Source organism: Oreochromis aureus, linkage group 7 (assembly GCF_013358895.1).
Source record: "Oreochromis aureus strain Israel breed Guangdong linkage group 7, ZZ_aureus, whole genome shotgun sequence".
NCBI classification, from domain to species: Eukaryota; Metazoa; Chordata; class Actinopteri; order Cichliformes; family Cichlidae; genus Oreochromis; species Oreochromis aureus.
The window spans coordinates 53,678,885-53,701,343 of NC_052948.1; the positions used below are offsets into that span (position 1 = coordinate 53,678,885).

The 22,459-nt window shown below is 39.2% G+C and overlaps 2 protein-coding genes across 2 annotated transcripts in view; one reads left to right on the top strand and one right to left on the bottom strand.

The window, feature by feature from the left end:
- Nucleotides 1-63: 63 nt before the first annotated feature.
- ppwd1 (peptidylprolyl isomerase domain and WD repeat containing 1) lies at nt 64-6,366 on the bottom strand. Its single transcript, XM_031734379.2, has 11 exons — nt 6,039-6,366; nt 5,823-5,925; nt 4,840-4,943; nt 4,563-4,683; nt 3,996-4,443; nt 3,720-3,910; nt 3,340-3,529; nt 3,071-3,252; nt 2,907-2,988; nt 2,641-2,823; nt 64-270 (listed from the first exon to the last, which is right to left on the bottom strand). The coding sequence occupies exons 1-11, from the start codon at nt 6,169-6,171 to the stop codon at nt 127-129; spliced, it is 1,881 nt and encodes a 626-aa protein (XP_031590239.1). The 5' UTR covers nt 6,172-6,366; the 3' UTR covers nt 64-126.
- An 85-nt stretch (nt 6,367-6,451) lies between these two features.
- The window catches only part of cwc27 (CWC27 spliceosome associated cyclophilin), a 30,784-nt gene continuing 14,776 nt past the window's right edge, over nt 6,452-22,459 (top strand). The window contains exons 1-10 of the mRNA XM_031734377.2: nt 6,452-6,846; nt 6,975-7,071; nt 7,540-7,652; nt 7,764-7,907; nt 8,070-8,168; nt 8,257-8,360; nt 10,323-10,392; nt 10,609-10,688; nt 10,779-10,821; nt 10,898-11,073. Of these exons, the coding sequence (XP_031590237.1) occupies nt 6,805-6,846; nt 6,975-7,071; nt 7,540-7,652; nt 7,764-7,907; nt 8,070-8,168; nt 8,257-8,360; nt 10,323-10,392; nt 10,609-10,688; nt 10,779-10,821; nt 10,898-11,073 (968 nt within the window). The 5' untranslated portion in view covers nt 6,452-6,804. The remainder of the gene's footprint in view (nt 6,847-6,974; nt 7,072-7,539; nt 7,653-7,763; nt 7,908-8,069; nt 8,169-8,256; nt 8,361-10,322; nt 10,393-10,608; nt 10,689-10,778; nt 10,822-10,897; nt 11,074-22,459) is intronic.

Genomic DNA, 22,459 nt, shown 5'->3' on the forward strand with positions numbered 1-22,459 from the left:
TGGGGCAACTCAGGGTTCGGTATCTTGCCTGATGATACTTCGACAGGTAAACTGGAGACACACTCTTATAACAACATTTGGTCTTCTTTAATAAATCACTGTACATTACATGACAAAGGCATACAATTACTTTATGGTGATGTTAATAATGCTGATGTCTTCATATGGCTTGTCAGTCTTCGGGTTGACTTTGGCATTGGAGATCCTCTGGACTGCCTCCATGCCTTTAGTGCACCTCCCAAACACAGTGTGCTTGTTATCAAGCCAGGGCTGCAGAAAAACAAATTAAAAAAAAAAAAAATATCACACATATGTTGATCTTATAAGCACTGTTGTACATTGCTGACCGAGGTCATTATCCTTAACTAAATATAAAGCATTTTAGTTAAATAAAAGGCAAAAAGCAAGACATTAAAGTTAAACAAGGATGGTGCAGAGGTTAGCACCATCAAATCGAGGGGGCTTGGATTCAGCATCTGGGTAGAGCCTTCCTGTATGCTGTTTGCACATTCTTTCCGGGTACTCTGGCTTTATCCCACAGTCCACCACAGTCCAAAGATATGTATGTCTTACCTAACAGTACTGCTATCCTTGTTTACACCTTGGTTACTCTAACCCTTCTCTTTTCTGTCTTCCTCTAAAGTCCATACAACTTCAACCACTGCTTGCATCATCACCAAAACTCCTTCCATTGGTCACACCACAGCCGTCCTTCAGCAGCTCCACCGACTTCTGGTAGATTTGATTACAAGATTTTGCTCCTCGTGTTTAAGGAGATTCAAAGCCTCACTCCACAGTACCTCTCTGAGCTGCTGCCATTTGCATTCTCAGGTCTTCTTCTTCCTATTTCAGAGTCCCTCCTTCCCATTTGAATACCATGGGGTATAGAGCCTTCAACTGTTAAGCAGCTAAGAAAATGCATGGATGGATAGAACTAACCCCTACCCCTACCCAACTAAACTTAAGTCTTAGTCAGATCAAATCTGTCAACACAACCTGCAAAATGAGGCTTTGGTGCACATTTATCGAGACTTAGGTGGATTTTTTTGTTTCTGCATTACCGGTAAACCAATGCTGAAACTATGTTATAAGTGCAAACCTTCTCAAGCATACACCAGTAACTACTCAATAACCTGCCCTGCGCTTCTGACAACTGTAGCTACATGTGGTTTGGTTCAGCCTGCAATGTCATTGTTTACTCCTATTCATGTCTGGTAACTATTTTCTCCCCATACTTTTAAATTGACTGGAAGAGATTTAGCAAGACGGGTATAAATGCTGATTACCCATTATGTGTAGTAAGCTCTGCTTAGAGTCAACACAGAATCTTTATCCTGAAAAAAAATCCCCCATTCATAAAAAGTCAATTGGAAACTATATATAAAAAAACAAAAACAAAACTCAAAATTAAAAAAAGAAAACAAAACTATAGTAATTCTATTGCTAACTTCACCCCCCATTTAGAATAATTTGCGTATTAAACCGTGAGTCTGGCTCATGTAGTGATGTTGTGGATTTTGAAAACTTTGGTGAATGTGATTTAATCAAGATATGCAGTGTAATGATTCTGTGTCAGCAACTTTATTTGAAGAAAGAATTTACACACCTGATATGTGCAGGTCTTAACCTACACACACCTGATGCACCAGGTCTGTGTAGGCTTCCATTACACTCTGAGTGCCTGACAGTATTCATGTTTACTGTTGCCATGTTACACAGAAAGGGAATGAAACCCAACACTGTGCTTGGTCAATTACATGCAGCATTACAAGATTGTTGACACTGATGCTGTTCCAGGAACGACACCAGACTTTGCTGAATCGTGCATTTTCTGCTGCATCGCAAACGATGTGTTAATATAAATAAAAAATGACTTCATCTGTAGTTATGGTGAAAGGAAAGTGCACAGTAATTTTTAAGGTTTTACATATCACGATGTAATAAAACATTATCTAGGTGTTATGAGCACTTCGGTAAATACAACCTTTCAACATTTCAAGCAGGTTGAGGTGTGGACTTTGGGTGGGCCATGGAACACCTTGATTGTTTTCTTTTCCAGTCAGAAGTAGGTAGTAGGTTTGCCACTGTGCTTGGGATCATTTGCCTGTTGCACAACTCACTTTCACTTTAGCTGTCAGACAGATGGCTTCACATCTGACTCTAAAATAACTTTGGTTTACACAGAAGTTCACAGTCAAGTCAATGGCTGAAAGATGCCCAAGTCTAACCATCACCCCACCAATTCCATGTTTAGGAGCTGATGTGAGCGGTTTGTGTTGCCATGCCATTTGGTTTCACCAAACCTGACACAGTGCATTATGACCATAAGTCCTGAGATTTGTTAAATGAATATGAGACAGTGTCATATGTCATATTTTGTTATTCGTCTGAGGTTGTATTGATCTAATTTACCCAATTACCTAAATTATTTTTATTATGACCTGATAAATAAAATCTTAGACCCAATAAAGGGTGTACTTTATACAATCTTCTTTTTACCATAATTCTAATTATAAGTTTGAAATGGTAATGTCACCATCTTACATGTAGCTGTCGTACTTTTTCAGAAGAGTAAATTGAAATCTTATTCACACAATGATAAAATACAGGTCTGAAAGTGGTTTTAGTTGGGCTACTTACAGTGGGTACCACGGTGACAAAAAACTGTGAGCCATTGGTGCCGGGGCCTGCGTTTGCCATGCTAAGTGTGTATGGGCGGTCGTGTCTCAGCGTGGCGTGGAACTCGTCTTCAAACTCCCCTCCCCAGATGCTCTCTCCTCCCATGCCTGTTCCTGTGGGGTCTCCAGTCTGAATCATGAAGCCCTGTCAACGACAAAGAGACAAACACTCAGAGCCAGAATCACAAAGTTGATCGCCAAGCTTCATAAAGAAAAAGGACAACGTACCTTGATCACTCTGTGAAATATGTGGCCATTGTAGTATCCATTCCTGCTGTGGACGCAGAAGTTCTCCACAGTTTTGGGGCATCTAAAATCAAAGAGAGGAAAAGTTCTGTTTCTGTCTTCTAAAATGAAAGGAGGAGCCAAAAGCATTCACACTGAGGACTTACTCCACAGGGAAAAGCTTGATGTGGATGTCTCCCATAGTGGTGTGGATGATGGCACTGTCAGACACTCTCTTGGGGCCCTCGGCCTGCGTGGCGGCCATCACCTCTTCCTTTGAGGGCTTCTCGTTAAAGATGTCTCTGTCCGAATCGGCGCTCTTGGTATCCTCTGGTTCTCTCTTCGAAAACTTCAAAAAGAGACGACAAAAAACTTATAGTAAGAAGGGAAAAAAATGTAGCACTGTCACTTTGAAATGAATGCCTTTCTGTCTCACCAAGTAAAAGCGGTTCTTCTTAAAAGCACTACAGAAGATGGTTGGGTCAGGCTCTACGTTCTGTAAGGCAGGGTTGTCAGAAGCTTTCATCTCCACAGTGGGTGCCACTTGCATGGCCTTTGCAACACCTTGGAACAAACTCAGCTGAACCACACGGATGTTCTCTAGCTTCCCAAGGATCCGCACACATCTAGAAAACAAGAAACACAGGGCTCGGGAGTTATATGTCTATATAACTCTGCATGTGAAGTGGTGACGTTATCACTTTTGATTCCATCAGTTTGTATACTACAATTAAAATACTCATTTACATCTCTTAAACACTATTTTATTACGAAACACAACTGTGATTTAGTCTCCACCTTCATTTGTGAGCATACCTGTTGGTTTCCACATTGATGACCTTGATGCCCAGCATGGTCCCATACAGAACAAAGTGGCCAGTCTCATCAAAGATGATGTTTGTCAACCGGATACCATCCACCTTCTCCAGTTCTCTCTCCACAGCCATCCGCCTCCCAAACTCCATGTCAGGAAGCTGCTGTCTCATCTGCTGCAGCTCTGTGAACATCTAACACACATATAGCAGCTGTGATTAGCGTGCAAAATTCATAACGCTAGCAATGATCCAGGCTGAAAGGTGAATGGCAGGTTACCGTTAATGATTCATCAAACACTCGCATTAGTTTTCCTGTTAGGAATCGGAAGATTCTGACTTTCCTATCAGAAGCGATGGTGGCCATCTTCTTCCCATCGGGGGAAAAGGCAAGGCTGGTGGGATAGGTTTTGTGTTTTGCAAATTCATACAAGTCAGTGTCCGTTTTGTATTCCCAATCCACATGTTTGGGGAACTTGAATTCATTTGGAAGGCCCGTCCAGTACTCCAGCATTCCCGCTTTGTCAGCAGACACAATGACTCGAAACTTGGGATTCAGGCGGATTTGGGAAAGCGGTGCGGAGTGCATTTTGTCAAAGACATGGAAGGGGTCATTGCCTCCCCTGCCATCATAGATGAAGATCTTCCCTGTGGACTTTTCTGAGCAGGCTACTGTGCAGATGGCATCTCCAGGATTATAGATCCACTCAGACTGGCCTGGATGAAAGCTACATACAGACAGATCACAGTAGAGAAACCAATCAAATTAAAGGAGAACTTGCACTCCAAATCTATCAGCAGTAAAAACATTATTGTGTCTAGCAAGAAAATTTTCATTTAGACTCACCCCAACTTCAGCATATTGATCATGTCAAAATTGACCACGTCAAATACTTTCATGGCCTGATCATCACCAACCGAACAGAAAAGGGCCCCTTCCGCACTGACCGCAATGCTTTCTATTACACCTGGGCAAAAAGCAAGAACAGTGTTTATACACATCCTTTTCACTCATTAAAGACACGTTATATTATAACATACAATGCACTGGGTCTCCATAACCCCCTCTCAGTCCAGTGCCACTCAGATTGTTAAAAAGAAGTTATCACGAATTAAGTTCATACCGAGATGACTTCGAAAGTGTTTGACAAACTCTATCCCCTCGTCCTCCTTCTTCTTCCAAAATTTGACATGGCCATCCTGGCTGGCAGTGATGATGAAGTCTGTCCTGAAACAGCACAATGTTATGGCGTTATTTCAGCTTCAGCCTACTTTTCCTATCCACATCCCATCTACTGATGGAGTTAGACAATCTTTATTTGAAGTAAAGAGAAAAGAAAAGAGAGAGAAAAGAGAAAAAAATCAGGATTGCGAATATGGGTGCATCAAAGTTTTTCTTTGTTTGCCTGTTTTGTTTTGGGGGGGTTTGTCATTCAATTTATGCCAGGGAAACAGATAATAATACAATAATACACTTTCAGGCTAAAAGTGATGAGACCCAACAGATAAATGTTAGCCATTGCTGATGATAAAATGTCCTCTTACAAGCTCACAGGTCAACAGCAAACAACACAGCTTATATGAGCTGATGGAACTTCATTGTTATTACAGATACAGCACTCAGTGGCTTTTCAAACAAACAATGAACAAACACAACCAACTAATAACATGTAATACAGCCTGCAAGGTTCCTCTATAAACAGTAGGCTGCAGGAAATTGGCATGACTTGTCACTGGAATGATAGAAAATACATCAATAATAATTATTAAAACGGCTGCCCACTCTTAAATAAAAGAACTACTAAATTCTGTTGCTTCGTTTAGATTTCCCAGGTGATGGTATCATAAACGTCACCATTTTAGGCTGACTTTTTTTTTTTACATATTACTTTGGGACAAACATGAATGCTGACAATGGATCAGCACAAAGACAGTCCTGGAATATGAGGTATACTGGTAATACTAATAATTGATAGTTTAGGCATTTTAACATTGCATCGCTTTTATTAAGGTGGTTTAATAAGCTGGATGTAAGTGAGTAGTTCTGTAAAGTGGAAAAGCTTCCTCACACATATAAAGGAAAGTTTCCTTGTAGCTGCTGACTTACTTTGTACAAACTAAGTGTGTGATGACGTCCCTGTGCATATAGCTCCGTTCATACATTGCAGCCGACGGGAGGTTGTCCAGATAGACACGCTCGTACTCGAGTACTGAGAGAAACAAATACAGAAGTTAACGGACGGCGTTTGGCGCTTTATTAGCAGTGATTAGAGAGCAGTCGCAAAAAGCTGCCAGTGTGCCGAATGAACAGCCAGAATCCCACCTTTTCTTTTCTTTGCCTTTGTGGCTTCGCTTGGCATGGGTCCAACCCACTCGGCATCTTCTTCGTCCCCATCCCCATCATGATCATCATCTACTTTGCGCTTCAGTTCCACATTCTTTTCAGTAGCCGCCATTGCCGTGATCGCCCGTGTGGTCCTTCCGTAAATACGGTACTTCCGTTCAGCGCCTAAATCTCAGATTTTTTGTGTAGTTGTTTTTGTTTCAAGTACAAGTTGCTAAAATTCTACAATTATTAATTATAAACAACATGTTATGTGTCTCACTTTTTCTCAAGAACACATAATTATTAGGATTAATGAGATTACGCTGTAATTACACGGAACTTGTTGTTTCCAGGGGGCAGTTGTGATAGCGCACTAGGAGCGATCCAAAAATCTGTTTCTCGGGGTGAAGTACCGAGCTTGTTTTGGATTGTTTTGTCATCAAAACTCTCGGAGTTTGATTCACATGCGAATAAAAGTTTTTTATGTATTTTATGAAAACAGAAAAAAAAATTAAGTGATGTTCTTTGAAAAAAACGGAACAGAAAATCAATAATTAAACCGAAACCCCTATTTTCTCGGAAGTAAACAGTCAACTCATGTATTGCCAATATGGCTGTAAAGAGTGAAGTGTGAAATGTATCACATTTAAAGTTACCTACTGTAACAAACTTTACTATCTGTATATTCGAGGAACCTAAAGTTCAGATCGTGTGAGAATATATTTTTTATTCTGCTAACAAAACACAGAAACGTAGCGGCAGGATGAGCAACATTTACATTCAAGAGCCACCAACAAATGGGAAGGTAAGCGCCAGTTTACAATTTGAACTTCAGTTTTTTCGTGCATAATATTGCGGATTTGTAGGTATCAATAGCTAGCCACTCCTAACACTGTTTAGCTCTGAATGTATAATTTCGTGGTCTTTTCGCAGGTCCTGTTAAAGACAACAGCAGGTGATATTGACATTGAGTTGTGGTCCAAGGAGGCTCCTAAAGCATGCAGGAACTTCGTGCAGCTGTGCATGGAAGGTAAGAATTCACTAAGGAAGTGCAGAAACCACTGGAGAATAACGTCAAATTCAGTTTGCGCTAAATTAGGCCGAATTATTCCAGGCGTGCCCTTAAAATATATTGGTTTGGTAAAACTAGCCTCTTTAAGTATTAGGCCATGATGCGTGTAAGTGTTATATTTTTTATCTTATTTTGACGATTATTGATGGACTAAAATGTGAAGAAATTTTGAGTCTTAGACATAGTTACTTATATATTTCTTAAATGTTAGCAGTCATTTTTTTTTTTTTTTTTTTTGTTCACTTGTAAGCAGAGAAATGGCTGCTGTCAGTGTACATAAGACTTTTTTTTTAAATCCCAGAACCTATATTCAGCTGAGCACTGTCTTTATTTAAATGTCCTTGTTGGCTCAGATTTCTTGATTGTTAGTAGGGAACTGTTGTTGCCTTATTGTTTTTTAGTATACAGTATGTCTTGATCTTCTAGGTTATTATGATGGTACAGTGTTCCACAGAGTGGTGCCTGATTTCATCGTTCAGGGGGGAGATCCTACTGGGACAGGGGCAGGCGGAGAGTCCATCTATGGCCGACCGTTCAAGGTGAGGCTGCTTTTCTTCTCATTTTATTTTTAATTCTGAAGTGGATTTCTAATTCCTGTGTGCAGGTGACACTAAAATACAATGTCTTCTAAACTTTCTTTCGCCTTTCAGGATGAGTTTCACTCTAGGTTGCGCTTCAATCGGAGGGGTTTGGTTGCCATGGCAAATGCAGGGCCACATGACAATGGCAGTCAGTTTTTTCTCACCTTGGGACGTGCAGATGAACTCAACAATAAACATACCATATTTGGCAAGGTAAAGCTGTAAGAACATGATGACTTATTTTCTATCTGTATTCATGAATGAATGCTGTCTTCAATGAATATATGAATATACCAAGATGAGTGCCATTTTCCCCAGGCAGGATGTGATAAGAGTGTGCCTGACCATTTCTATTTTCTGCAATCCCCACTCCAGGTCACTGGAGACACCGTGTATAATATGCTCAGATTAGCAGAAGTTGAGTGTGATGGTGAGGAAAGACCTCTGAATCCTCACAAGATCAAATCTGCTGAGGTATTTTAGTTCATTCTATTTTACCTGCTCAGCAATATGTTTAGTATCTAGCTTCTGTAATTTAAGCTTTTCTTTTTGTCTCTCCTAGGTGTTACATTCTCCGTTTGATGACATCATACCTCGTGAAATAAAGAAACTCAAAAAGGAAAAGGATAAAGAAGAGACGAAGAAATCACAGTCAAAAGCCACAAAGTGAGTGCTCGGCCTTCATCTGTCTTTCTGATTGAAACAAGATCAAGACTGTACCCAGGAGCACCGGCATTTTTGTACATAAGAGAATATATTATGCTCATTTCCTTATCTATATATAGATATTTTCTTGTACTTTACTAGAGCTTTGCATGATTCACAGTACTCATTTGTCTTATACTGAGTCTTATACTGAGCCTTGGTCTATACTTCATCATCTATGTAAAACAGGTTAAACCTTTAAGGCAACGCATTCTATATGCCAACTTTTTTAGCTACCCCCGGTGTTGTTGCTCCTTTAGCTTAGCACCTACCAGAAGACTACAGAGGTCATAGACCACAAAGTTATTCTGAAGTGAAATCGAGTGTTTAAAAACAATGAAAGTGTCCACTGTAGCTGCTGTTTATGCTTCTCATACTGGTCACTGGTGGTCACACTGATTATCTCTTCATCATGGCACATGTTAGTAGGTGAGATATGTTAGACAGAAAATTAACTTTTTCCCCCAATTGATGTTATAAGCAGGAAAGATATGCAGTGGTCAGTGTCATTGGCGGCCAAGGCTCGTTGAGGCGCCTGGGGAGGGACATTTGGCCCGTGTTTCAATCCAACAATCGAGATACTGTAGCTCAAACTGCCAAAAATGTATTGCTGTTTCTGATAGAATCAGAATACACAGTACATTACATTGTTGTGTATGCATAGGCACAGTCCAGTTAGCATGCCCATGCTGACCCCTGTCCACCACAGAAAGTACCAAGCATCAGTATTGAACTACAGAGCAGTGGAAGAAGGTGGCCTGGTCTGATGAATTATGTGGATGTGCATCATTTACCTGTACCTACCATCAGGCCTCTTTCATTTTTCAGCAATGGTTTGAGGACAACAGGCGCAACAATGATTATTAAGTGTTGACTTGGCATCCAAATTCTACTTAAAGGATCTGTTGCTAGCATCTTTGTGCCAGATACCATAGCACACCTTCAGGAGTCTTGTGAAGTCAGGGGCCAACACAGAGGGACCAACAAAATATTAGGCAGTTGGCTATAATGCCTGATTGGTGTATGTGCTGTTATCCCAGATCTTTGTTGTTTTGTGTATATGTTGGTGTTAAACTATTAGAAAAAAATTTCTTCACACAGATTGTTTAGGTCAGTATTAAACCTCTGCTTTTGGTCTCTTGGCTCCTAGGGAATAATTGTACCTGTGCTAGCCTGATTGTTATTATCATTATTAATATTATTATTATTATTGTTATTATTATTTGAAACTTTGGCCCTGGTTTATATACAATATGGACAAAAGTGCCTGGCAACTTACACATTACACCTACAGGAGCTGATCGGCCATTGAAACCCATGCCACGAAGCTAGTAGCATGTCATAATTGTGCTGATGTGAGGCTGCAGTTTCTAGATCAGCAGAGCATTGATGATTACATGCACTGTGCCTCAGCATCTCAGTAACTTTTTATGGTCTGCCACGCTGCGACTGAGTTACTGTGATTCCTAAAGCCTTCCTCTTTGCAATCATGCCACTTATAATTAATCATGGAATATCTTGGATGGAAGAAATTTCACAAACTAACTTGCTAATCCTAATACAGGTCTACAGCTCCATGTCAGGGAGCTCTTTAGAGCAACCCATTCTTTCACAAATGTTGTGAAGGCAGACTGCATGGCTTACATACACCTGTGGCAATGTGACTGAAAACACCTGAATGCAAAGATTAGCAGGTTTGGTCCAGTATATTTGGCCTCATACTGTTAGCCTAGATCGCAACACTTCCCGTTCTTCTCTTTGAAGAACCTGAATGATAGGCTGAACTAGAGGTAAAAAGTTTAATAGGTCCTCATTTCTGTTTGCTACATGTTTAATGTATTTTTAGTGCCAATAATGTTATTGATAAAGATTTATAACAGTATGTTATTTCCCTGCAATCACCCATGTTGGTGTGTTTTGCAGGAATTTCAGTCTTTTATCATTTGGAGAGGAAGCTGAAGAAGATGAGGAGATGGTGAATCAAGTCAGCCAGGTACTGGATCATAAAGCCATTATATGTGGGCACCTCTGACATTTACTCTTATGCCACTCACACATCACAACTAGGTGTATATTAGAAATATTAAGACATTTCAAAAAGGACATAGACATGTAAATAACTGTTGTCTGGGCATTTTTCTTTTCTTTTCTTTTCTTTTCTTTTCTTTTCTTTTCTTTTCTTTTCTTTTCTTTTCGTTTTTTTAAATAGACATTCAAGGGAAAAAGCAAAAGCAGCCATGACCTTTTGAAAGATGATCCCAGACTGAGCTCTGTTCCAGCAGTTGATAAGTAATTCATTAATAGTTATTAATCTATTTTAATTTCCTTTTTAAATTTGAATTATTAAAAAGTCTGAACCTATGTTGGCTCTGCTCACAGGGGTAAGAAGAAAAAAGCATCTGCATCTGGTGATGCAGCTTTGGTAAGTCTTTTAGATTTTCCTCCATTTCCTCTCAGAGGCGAAGTATCAACATTAAATGTTTGATATGTTTCTCCAGTCAGGTGACGAGGCTGAGGGTGATGTTGAGGATGACATGGACACAGATGAGGAATATGACTCGGAGAAGAAAGAGAAGATCAGAGAGCTCATAAGTAAAAAGCTAAAGAAGGAAAAGGGTGGAGAGAAAGTGACAGAGCCCACTGAAGAGGAGCAAGAAAAAAAGATGAGCCGCAGGTATGTTTTTTTTTCTTGTTTGATTGTTTGTTTGTTTGCAACCCTGCTGCAATAAATTAACCTGAACTACTAGAAAAATTTAAAATGTAGCTACAGCATACTGATCTTTCTGAAATTATGTATTTTGAAAAATGTTACCACTAAAAACTGTTGTGTGTAGTTAAAATGGCATGGCTGCTAAAAACAAAAAAATAGTATTTCATAGTTTTTCAGCAGCGTCTTATGGTTGTTGTTGAACTTGTAATGTGGTGTGACATCCTGGTGGGGGAGCTATTGGACTATGTAATATATAGACGATGCTAAACCTTACCTATTTAATGATTGTTAATATAACTTTTATTTTCCTGACAAGGAAAATATTTAGTAAGTCCAAGAGACAAATTGTTACTTTTCAGTGTTCATAGCTGCATATTTTTTTTCTTTTTTCAATTAGGTAATTGTTAGTCTGAGATTCCTAAAGACATAGCAGTGCAACACAATGATAAACAACAATTTGAAACCCACAAATTTCAAATTTCATTCAGATGTGATAAATAAAAGCACCAAATTTCAGTTCATGAGAAGCAGGAAATGGTAAACCTTTAGCATCTTTACAAGAAAAATGTCGTTGTTTTAGTTCCACCTTGACCTAATCTTGAAATTTCATGACAACAAGAACAAATTCAAGAGAGATGAGAAGGATTTGTATAATATTTTAACAGCTCAGTGGCCTAGACACAGTAGAAACAATCATTAGCTCGTATTAATTAGTGCCTCTCTGCAGCAGCAAATCCTCTTGAACAGTCATGTTTTGTCTGGCGGTTTCTCTGATGCAGTTGTGGTTAGATTGCTGGAGGACTTTGTTGTACAAATTAATGTATATTTAAAAATTTAGATTTGGTGTTACTTGTTCCTGAGCTATTTTAGATTGTCATCCTTTAGTGCCAGCCTTACAGCCACTTTGATGCTGATTTGCTCACTGTACCGGAAAGAAGGTTTTTGGGGCTCTTGAGCTCCAGACTGAAGCACTTGAGGCTCATAGGGCAGAGCGGTTCATACCTTGACATCACTATTTGAAACTTTAGTCATGTTTAATTTGAGCATCCACCATTTGAAACAATATATATGTCACAGAAGATAAGAAAATGCATAAGAAAATGCATAATAGATACCCCTTTTAAGTCATTAGTAGCAAAGCATTTATCTTTAACAGGCATATCTTAACTGGATTTATTTAAAATATTCCTCAGATGTATTTAAGCATTCTAATGTGATAGATTTCTAACTTGAAATAGATGGGGAACCTTAATCTTTATTAGATTTTTAGATAAAAGTAAGCCCAATTAGTTATGAAAAATAAGTTACGGGGCCAACTTGGTTATTTTTATTCATGTGTAGTGATTTATCCAGTTTCAAAAGCTGAATCCAGAGAATATTTGAAGCTTTGGCTTGAAATGAGTTCAATTAAAAATACGTTATCACAATACATTTTTACAGGACCCTGTGTAGTCTGATGAAATAGTAAGTACACCCGATCATAGCTTTAGTAGCATTCACTGGAAATAATTGTTTTGTGTTTGACCCTATCAATCTCTCACATCGTTGTGGAGGAATTTTGGCCCACTCTTCTCAACATTGCTTCACTTCATTGAGGTTTGCAAACATTCGTTTATGCACAGTTTTCTTAAGATCCAGTCACAGCATTTCAGTCAGATTGAGGTCTGGACTTTACTGGGCCATTGCAACACCTTGATTGTTTTCTCTTTTTTTTCAGCCATTCTGTTGTAGATTTGCGGCTGTGATGGGGATCACTGTCCCGTTGCATGACCCAGTTTCAGCAAAGCTTTAACTGTCGACAGATGGCCTCGCATTTGACATTAAAGTGTGTTAGTATACAGAGGAGTTTATGGTTTACTCAGTGATTGTTAGGTGCCCGAATCCTCTAGCTGCAAAACAAGTATATATCATCAGGCCTCCCCCATCCTGCTTGACAGTTGGTGTGAGGTGTTTGTGCTGATATGCTGTGCTTGTTTTTTGACAAAAATAATCTCCACTTTTACCTTGTCTGTCCAAAGAACATTGCTCCAGAATATATATAAAAGACAGGCACAGCTTCCTCTGTAGTTTAGCTTCATGGTAATCTCTTTCTTGATCTTCCAGTGTCAAGAGTGACCATATTTAGACAAGAGCTTCAGTGGGCTGCCCACTAGGAGCTGTTGTGACCTGAGGGTTGTTTTGGCCAGCAGGAGTAGAAAACAGTATTTTTGAATGATGCGCAGCTCTCTTATAATCGCCTATAAGCTTTTACACTGTGGCCATGGGAGCAGGTGTGGACCACAAACAAATAGAGGCAGTGCTTTCTCTCTTTCTCAAGAAGGCACACTATGTCTGCTTGCCTCTTCCTACGCATAATGTTAAATCACCTCTCAACCACCTTTCCTCTCAAAAAGGAGAAGTGGTTGAGGACCAAAAAAAGATGATGGATCAAAAAAACGATGCAGTTAAATACTTAAAAAAAATAAGTGTCAGCCCTGAACCAGTTGTTATACATTAAATGTCAATAAATCTGTGTGTGAAGTTTTTTGATAGTTTGATTTGATGCTTGAATGCAAAGGTATTCATTTGAATGTTTGAGCTAATTCAGGATCTTTTTGTGTTTTAAAAGTGTGACTCTTTGTTTGCATTTGTCTTCGAGGGTTTTTTGAGGGTAGGTCACTCTGACTGGTTAATGCCAAATGTTTGGATTTTTAATCTGGATAACTTTCATTCCACATTAGCATAGTGAATACATGTCATGGGGTATGGCTATATCCTGGTAGTGGAATTGTATAATTCCATTTGTTTACAAAAGGCACCATAAATATTTCCAAACGTCCACTTTAGTGGTTTCAGTTTGCAGAGTCCTAACACAAACCTGACAGCTGTAGGATATAGCTGTGTGTCTGTCAGAACATTTGCAGCCATAACTAGAAGCATTAGTGAAGTTCACACACGAGATATAAAGAAGAATCCTCCTCATACAGTTTTTATGAAGGGAGAGAAACTGAAGCTATGGAAAAACTGCTCCTATTTAAGGAATACTCTATGAATTTTTATTGGAAACTTGAAGTTGGTCGATTCACAAGACAAACTAAAAAGAATGGTCTAAATCAAAGTAGCAGAGACTGAAGAATCTTCCTGCTCCTATGCTGTTAGATATAACCTGGAAGCCATACATTTTAGACATCCTGCTTGAAGAAGTATGATGGAAGTTTGAAGTTCTTATTGAGAAACTAAGACTAAAATCATGCACCCTGATTTCATGAGTAGCAGTGGATGAACTTAAGAAAGTTCCTGCTCACAGCTATTTTGATTCTTTACATTTGCCGTGGAAAACTTTGAGGTCAGAATTCTGAAATTTCATACCAAAAAGTCCTAGTCAATAGTATTTGAAAAGCTCCAAACAAACCACTAGATCCTCAATTTCCCATAATACAGCTAACTTCACATTTAAACTTTAAAAACAAGCCCAAACTTAGAATACCCAATATTGTATAACTGATAAGTGTTTTTCACTTGTTACAAAACTTTCTTCAGAGCCAAAGAGACATTAAACAACTGATTTCAAAGCCTCCTTGTGACAAGTACACTAAACTTGCAGTGGCTTTTCAAGAAGAATTGTCTACTGGAAGTCCTTATCTCCAGTTCTCCTACTTTTTCCCCAAAATGATTTATTTAGTTCTCACCCAATGAAGTGGAGTCTAACCTGTTTTTCTTTACATTACCTCCAGCTCTGTCAATACACACCCACTTACTTTGATACATTCTCACAAACACATGCACGCACACACACGCACCAAAGCTCGCACATCTCAGTTGTTTCTCACTGGACCAACATCAGGACTCTGCTCTTTGAAGCAGGAAAATTGGCATACAACACGAATTGCTTACTTAGCGGTAAACAGCACGTCTGTCCAAGCCAACAGTGTGAGCGCAATGGAGGTGAGAGTGATGGTGTGTGTGATAATATTTGGATGAAAATGACCTGTGGAGAATGGAGAGAGTGATTTAACAGTTATCTCTCCACAATATCCTCTTAACAGGTATCTCTCAGCACACATAATCAACATACCCCTCTCTCATTAGTGCTAATAGGATAAAGAGTGGGCCCCCAGTCAGGTGTGTGTGTGTGCGTGTGTGCGTGCCCTGACTGACAGCCAGCCCAATGCAGGCAGACTGCAGTATATTAAACACAAGCGCAGATTGTTTTGCTACAAGAACTGTAACCCAACACAGTGGTTTGTCTTGGCAGGGAATCAAAGAGCAGGCTGGTAGGTACAGTGTTAGTACAGGACAAAGGGGGCATTGTTGCAGGGTGAGCTTGCTCTCCCACTGTTGCTTTGCTTTGGGCTTTCAGCTACTTTGTCCGCAAGGAAGAACACCAACTGCTATCTAGTCACCTGGGAAAAAAGAGGCAGGATGTTAACAGCAGTCACTAATCTCCATTCTGTCTGATGGCCTTCACTGCTGCATGACTTCTGCTATTTGGTCTTTCATTTAATTCCTTTGTACTTGCTATGTGTGTGAGTGTGAGTATGTGAGAGAGAGATATACAGGTTTGTAGTGACTTACGGAGTAAATTTTACAAAGCCCCCCCCTATTGCTGAGAAAACCATGAAATTAGGAGCGTGCATGAATCCAAAATAGTTTTGACTTGATGTAAAAACTATCTTAAGTTGCTTTCCAGGAGCCAGATGATATTCCACTGCAATATTCCGTCATTGCAAAATGCTTGGACTTGTTCATGTTCAGCATTCAGTTTCCAGATAATGCTTTACCTGTTTGTTTTACAACATTAAAACTAAGGACACAATTGATCAAAACACATTCATTTCTCCCAGAGTTTGCCTTAACTTGTTGTGTAGTCGATGTTGTTGGTACCTCTCTTTAAGCCTTTACAGTTTGACACTCCCTTTATGTTACTATTGATCAAGCGGCTTTGCTCTTTCAAGTAGGCCTCTTTGTCTTGAGGTGGGAGGGTGGGGGTGCTTTATAAAAGACACTACGGAATGAAGTCCCAAAAGCAGTGTATGTGGTAGTCGCCACTTTTGTTAAACCCGACGGGGCATGACTGGGGAAGCAAAATGCTTCCATATGGCTGTGGGACACAGGGTGAGCTGCTTCTGCCAGCATGGCCTGGCTCCCTCTGCTGTTTCTGGTAATGGCTTTTTAGTTACAGCAGGCTGAAGATAATGACAGAACAGCACATCCTGTTATTTATTCCACTTGTTATCACTTATGTGATTTGGTGACTTAATAATACAGATGGAACGACTTTTTTTTTTTTTTTTAATTCAGTATGTCTTCCAGATTTTCATTTTCATGTGATCTGTAGAATATTCTAATTAAAATTACATTTGGTGGGGACTTGTGTGTATTTTTAGTGTAAGTGTATACATATGATACATAGAAATGTATTTAGGTGTGAATAAATGTAGGAAAATAAAGGATCCAGTATCTGATTTACAGTGACTTTTCAATATTGATTATGATATAGATTTTCTTCTTTAGAGTGTAAGAATACTGGATTTTGGGGCCCAATGCCAGCAACAGTTTTAGGGTAGTAAAAAATGTATTCATCAGCACATTGACTGTTTTTTGTTTAATATATATACTCTGCTTTTCCCATATGTTTATGAAAAGCTATGAGGGTCATTGTTCATTAACTTTGCATCCCAAACTAGCTAACATCTTATTGTGCTTGACTTTGCATTACTGTCTGCTCCTCTGTGATGCAACTCTCCTACATGTGCTGCAGACAATACTAAGTGTGTTTTAAAGAAATAAGTTGAAACCATTCTGTAGGACAGTCTGTTTAATGACACTATTTCTAAAGCTACCCAAGCATCTTTTTTGAGTGTTGTACTATATTACAAAAAGAAAGTTTTACAGCCAGTATAAGAGTATGCCAATATCAGTATATTATATTGGCTGTAAATTAATGTTTAATGTTCCTTTCAAACATTCCCAGCCCAAAGAAATTTTAACATCATAAAAGAAAACCAGGAGATATTCTCATCTGAGGAGGTGGAACCAGTGAATTTGTATATAATATATAATTTCAAGTTATCATAGTGTCAAACTCCTCGAGAGAAAAGAAAAATCTATGTTCCCTCTGGCACTCTGCCATGTGCTCTAATCAAAGCTGTGTGTGTTTTAATCTTCTGAATGTCTTCTTAATTCGTTGAGTTGTTTAGTCTATAAAATGTTACCACAATTTTCCAAAACCTGAGTGTAAATGTTTGTGGGAGAGTCAGTTTACGTTAATATAAAACAGAGGAAAACCAAATCTTCGTGTTGGAGAAGGTTTTAGTTCAAAAACGACTACAAAGATTAATCATTTTTTTAAAGAGTTGCTGACTCGCTTTCCGTTGATTGACTAACTAATGAATTAACCGGCCCCTGTAGTTCTATTCTTCATCTGTTGGTCTTCTGCCACATTGGGTCTGTTTCTCTTTCCACATTTCAAACATCTTTTCAGTATTTAAAACACCTTAAGAAAGCATTCCCCTAGCCTTGTGGACAGTTTACCTTAAATGAGACATCAGACACTAATTATCCTGACCAAGCTGCAGACAGTATGTCACTGTGTATTAATTGGCTGCACCTGTCTCTTGTCATTGGTCATAACCCAGTGCGTTCTCAGGGAAAGGTTGCAGAGATCATGAAAGCATTCGGTGCTGCGTTTGTACAGAAACCTGCTTGAGATAATCCAGTTCTTGGCAGCAGAGTTGTGTATGTTTTGGAACTGCCAGGTTTACACATCTCTGGACCATTGTAGCATGTCTGCCCCATATGGGGCACTTGCTTGCTGGAAACAGTTCCATACAGCAATGCATATTTAAGATGTGTGAAGTTTCGAGGGGTTTTTTTTGTTTGTTTGTTTTATATAATTCAAAGTGAATAAAAAGCAAAAGTGAGGCTTGGACTGTAATCAACATCATCATCATCTGGTACTGTGCACATTTATGTCTTATTCTCTCATAAAGGCAAAATATTTAAGTGAAGTTGAAAAGTGAAACTAAATATAATTCATACAGTTAATACTCTATGACATTAATGAGTTACTTCCAGTATAACTGATTGGATGAAGGCTAAAGCATCGTTTCAGAAATTAGGCAGGTGAAGCGCTCTAAAAAGGAACCTTGGTCCACTGCGTTAACCTAGATCACTCTGCAAAGTCATGCAAATTCCTGTGTGGAGGTTAGATTCCTCAACTCCAGCTCACAGTTCTCCTTGGCTTTTGACCAAGCCATGGAGTGCCCCCCGAGGGGAGTTCACCCAGCCACCTTGTTATTCTAGCACATTCATCCACATCACTTGCTCAGTCATTAGACTGGATTTAATCCAACGTAGCAAAGAGAAGCTGCTGCTGCCACCCTTGTGGTGTACTTACTCTAAACAACTCTGAGGTGTTAAATTTTACTTTTAGACATACCTTTGACCCATCTTAATCACATTGTGGACACATTTTAAGTGAAAACTGTTTGATTTCTGCTGGTATTTACATTTCGTGAAAGCCACTTGAAGGCAAGATGAGAATACAAAGAAATCCAAAAAAGGACAGCACAGCGTGCTTGTCCATTTTGGAAAAACTATTGAATTTTTGATGAACCATACAGTCATCACTGTACTATTTTTAAGGTTGTCAAATTCCTGTGTCAGCCTCAGACTCCTGCCAGACACTGGAGTATTAAATGCAAGGTTCTGAATCATGAGTACTTGGTATACTGCCAATCATTTCATATGCTTTCTTTATGAAAAGTTAATCATCCACAGCTCTCTGGTTTTCACATTTCTTGAATTTTCAGAAGGAGTGACAGTAGCTGGCAGCCCCAAAGTACACTCAGACCGCAGGGGCTAGTAGGGAGTCACAAAAAAGATTGATAATATATCTAGTCCTGCCAGTTTTGGTCTGTTTATCTGGCAACAAATGACAACAGATGAGTGCCTCTCCGATTGGCCTTGTTTTTTAAAATGATTGTTCAATTCTTCTCTCCTGCTGGCAAATAGATTGCCTTATTCAGTAAAGGGATGGGTAGACTTGCAGAAATGGGACAAGAAGGAGCTACCCTGTGCTTTCTCTCCTTTATTATCTTCTTCAGGTATTCTTGCCTTGCACTGAATGAAGTGTTATTAAAGTGTTATTTTCTTTTGTTTTTTTTCCTTGTTTTTTGCTGAACCTGAGTTATAAATGTCCATCTTAACACCGATAATGCTGGCTACCTAAAAAAAAAAAAATCTATGACTAAAACATGCATTTACATACATTAGACAAAACATTGTGATTCAGACTGGGCAACAAGTGTAGAAACAGAGTAGTTTGTTGTGTTATGATGTGAGGGTCTTGGGAGGAATTTGCTGAGCCCCAAGGTGTGTCCTAACAGGTGTTGGTGGGGCTTTTCCTGTCCTTTCTGCCCTTTTTTCTTTATTGGCACTATGGTTATGGGGCTGATTGTTCAGCTGTTGCCTTGGATACATCTCCTGTTTTCCTAATGGCAACATGTAAAGGCAGGCCAAAAATGATCACGTAGTCCAGTGTGTTCTTTACTCAAAAAATAGGCTTGCAAAATCCTTCCTATTAATGCCTATTAATGCCAGAGAAGTGTCAGGGATGATGTTCCTATAAAACCCACAAGAGATACTAGATTAAAGGGCATTTGGAAATCCCAACTGTATGATCATCAGTACTGCCAAAACTACAGAATCGCCTCACAATTAAATGAATGAGGAGCTTCTGTATAAGGATAATATAGTGTACTGCACAGTCTTTGCCAGCAAGTCTTTACTATTAGAATGGTCATCTGAGCTCAGTGAGCTGTGAAAGATGGCCACTGCAACTAGTAAAATAACAACAACAATAATAATAACAATAACTAGTGAAAAGCAACATGCCTATGTGACTTTTTGGAGGCAGGTAAATTTGTGTTGACTAGGTGCACTCAAAAAAAATAAGCATTAAATAAATCATAGAAAGGATTTCCACGCGATTAAATTGCTTTATTTTAGCATTAACGAGCTAACCGTGCTAACATGTTGACGCCGTGCAGCCCCACGCACAGGGCGATCCGCGATAACTCATTAACGGAGATTTGCCACATTAATGCAGTTATGGCGTTAAAGCCATTTTAACGAGATTAACGCTGACAGCACTAATCAAATTACAATTTAGACTCTTGTAAATGTAACAACCACCCAAATTCACTTTTTTGAGTGTTTGGCTAAAGAGGCTAAAACCTCAATCTTCAGCTGGTCAACCCTGTGATGTTTCAGTGTCCACAGCAGTATATATTCCTAGCAGCTAATTTCAATTAAAAGGTCTAATATTTTTTAACTTGATAAACATTAGCAATCCTAGCACCATCATCCTTCGATACTTGCATGCCTTTACTGAATATGGTTAGACAGTACTGGTGAAATAGTCAATACACGGAACAAAAGTCTTGGTCCCTCGCTACATTCGATACCAGTGTTATTCCCAAGTATTAGTATTCCCAAATCATATCAGATGATAGCAGACAAGTTTTGAAATTGTTACCAAGAAGTACAAAAAATTGCTAGAACATTGTATAAATGGGAAGAGCAGGATCAAGCATGTTTTTGAAACTTGATCCGTACTACTAGTAAGGCTATTAAACGGTCATTCCTTGTGTGTGTGACTTTTTAAAAATATCTTAATGAAAGAGCAGTATTAACTATTGGAGCTGAGCTTGCATTTGCGCAGTCTTTGTTAAATCTGACAGTTGGTATTAAAAAGTTCTGTTGCTGCCTTCATCACCTTAAAAAAACGAAATAGTTAACTGGCCACCTACTGCAGTAATTCTGCAGTATCGTGGATGGAGAGTTTTCTGCTATCATTTTAATCAAAGAGTACCACCAGAGAGACAAAAACCCATTCATCATGTGGGAGTGTGAATGGCAGCTGGAGTCTTCAAATTATTACGTTCTTTGCCCACCTATGGGTTTTCACATCTGTGTCGCATTACAATGCTTTATGTAAAATATGTCTTAGAAAAGAGGTTTGTTGTTATTGATTCTCCTGTAGACTGAGCTGAGCAAGCATCTTCCTTGCATAGGCAGTGTCTGATTCTGCCAACCAGTTTCTACCCTTGGCAACCTAGTTTGGATTCAGCTGAAGCATTTTTTTTTCTTCAGGAAAATAGAGGACTAACAACTGTATGTCTGACTGATTCCTTATGTGTATCCTCAGAAGAACCAGGAAAGCTAACAAGGAAGAGACATGACATCAAGTCAGACACAGCTGTTAATATTTGCTGAGCCACTTACAGTTAAAATATCACTCAGTTTGATGCCTCAGTACTTTGCCACAGACAATGTCAGAGAATTAAACAAATATAGCACTAGCTACAAACACAAGAATCAAAGTTCCACATAAAAGGAAAGAGAAAGGATATAAATGAATGTCTGTCCAGAAAAGCAGATGTAGGAAACAAAAGCAGCCATTGTTTGGTCTGGAGATGCCTCAGATGTTTCTAGGCCAGGGGCCCAGACTGTGCAGCTTACCTGTGCTTTGTGGCTCTGCAAGTGAATGGGATGAAAACAGAGCTGTCAGGCAGTACAAAAATATTATCATTTCTTAACATAACATATCTGCTCTGTAACTGGCAGAAGTCTCAGTCATATGATGGGGAACAATAATCAGCATTGCTGGCCTCGTATGAGCTGGGCTTCAGGCCGCCTGACAAAAAGGACACCACCTTGGAGTTAAGGAAGTGAGGATGTGCCTTGGCCTGCCTCTGTCATCCAGTTAAAGGTTTTATAAGGGTGGCTAGCCAGGAGAGGAGTGCCTGGGATAGTTATTGCAGTGCCACTTGAGCAGAGGAAGTATAAAGTTTTTTATTACTTCTGCCACTCAGAGCATTGTGTATTTTATGTATCGAAAAACATTCATATTTAACTTCACACAACTTGTGTAGTGCTCTGATTTATATGCAAATTAAATATGTGCATGTTCTTTTGTACAAATATGAACATGATACTGACCTCATTAACAAATTTTCTTGAGGTCAAATTTAGCTTTAGATTGACAAAAGAAAAAAGAACTGTAACTCTGTTTTGAAAACCAACACCAGAGATTCATCACTTTACATTTATATCACAAAAGGGATGAGTTTATGGTCTGAAACACAGCTTTGGTTCTTGACTTGAAAGGGTTGCACTTGTATTGACTTTGGACTTCTTGAGCTTGACTTGGGGGCCACAGGCTAGTGTACTTCTAGTGCCGGTCCAAAGCTTGGATAAATGTGGAGGGTGTAGTCTAGCTAGGCATGTGTTGGGGTGATTTGTGGCTGAAGGATAGCAGCGAGAGAGAAATGGAAGGTTTCCAAGATGGTAGCGAGACAAACTA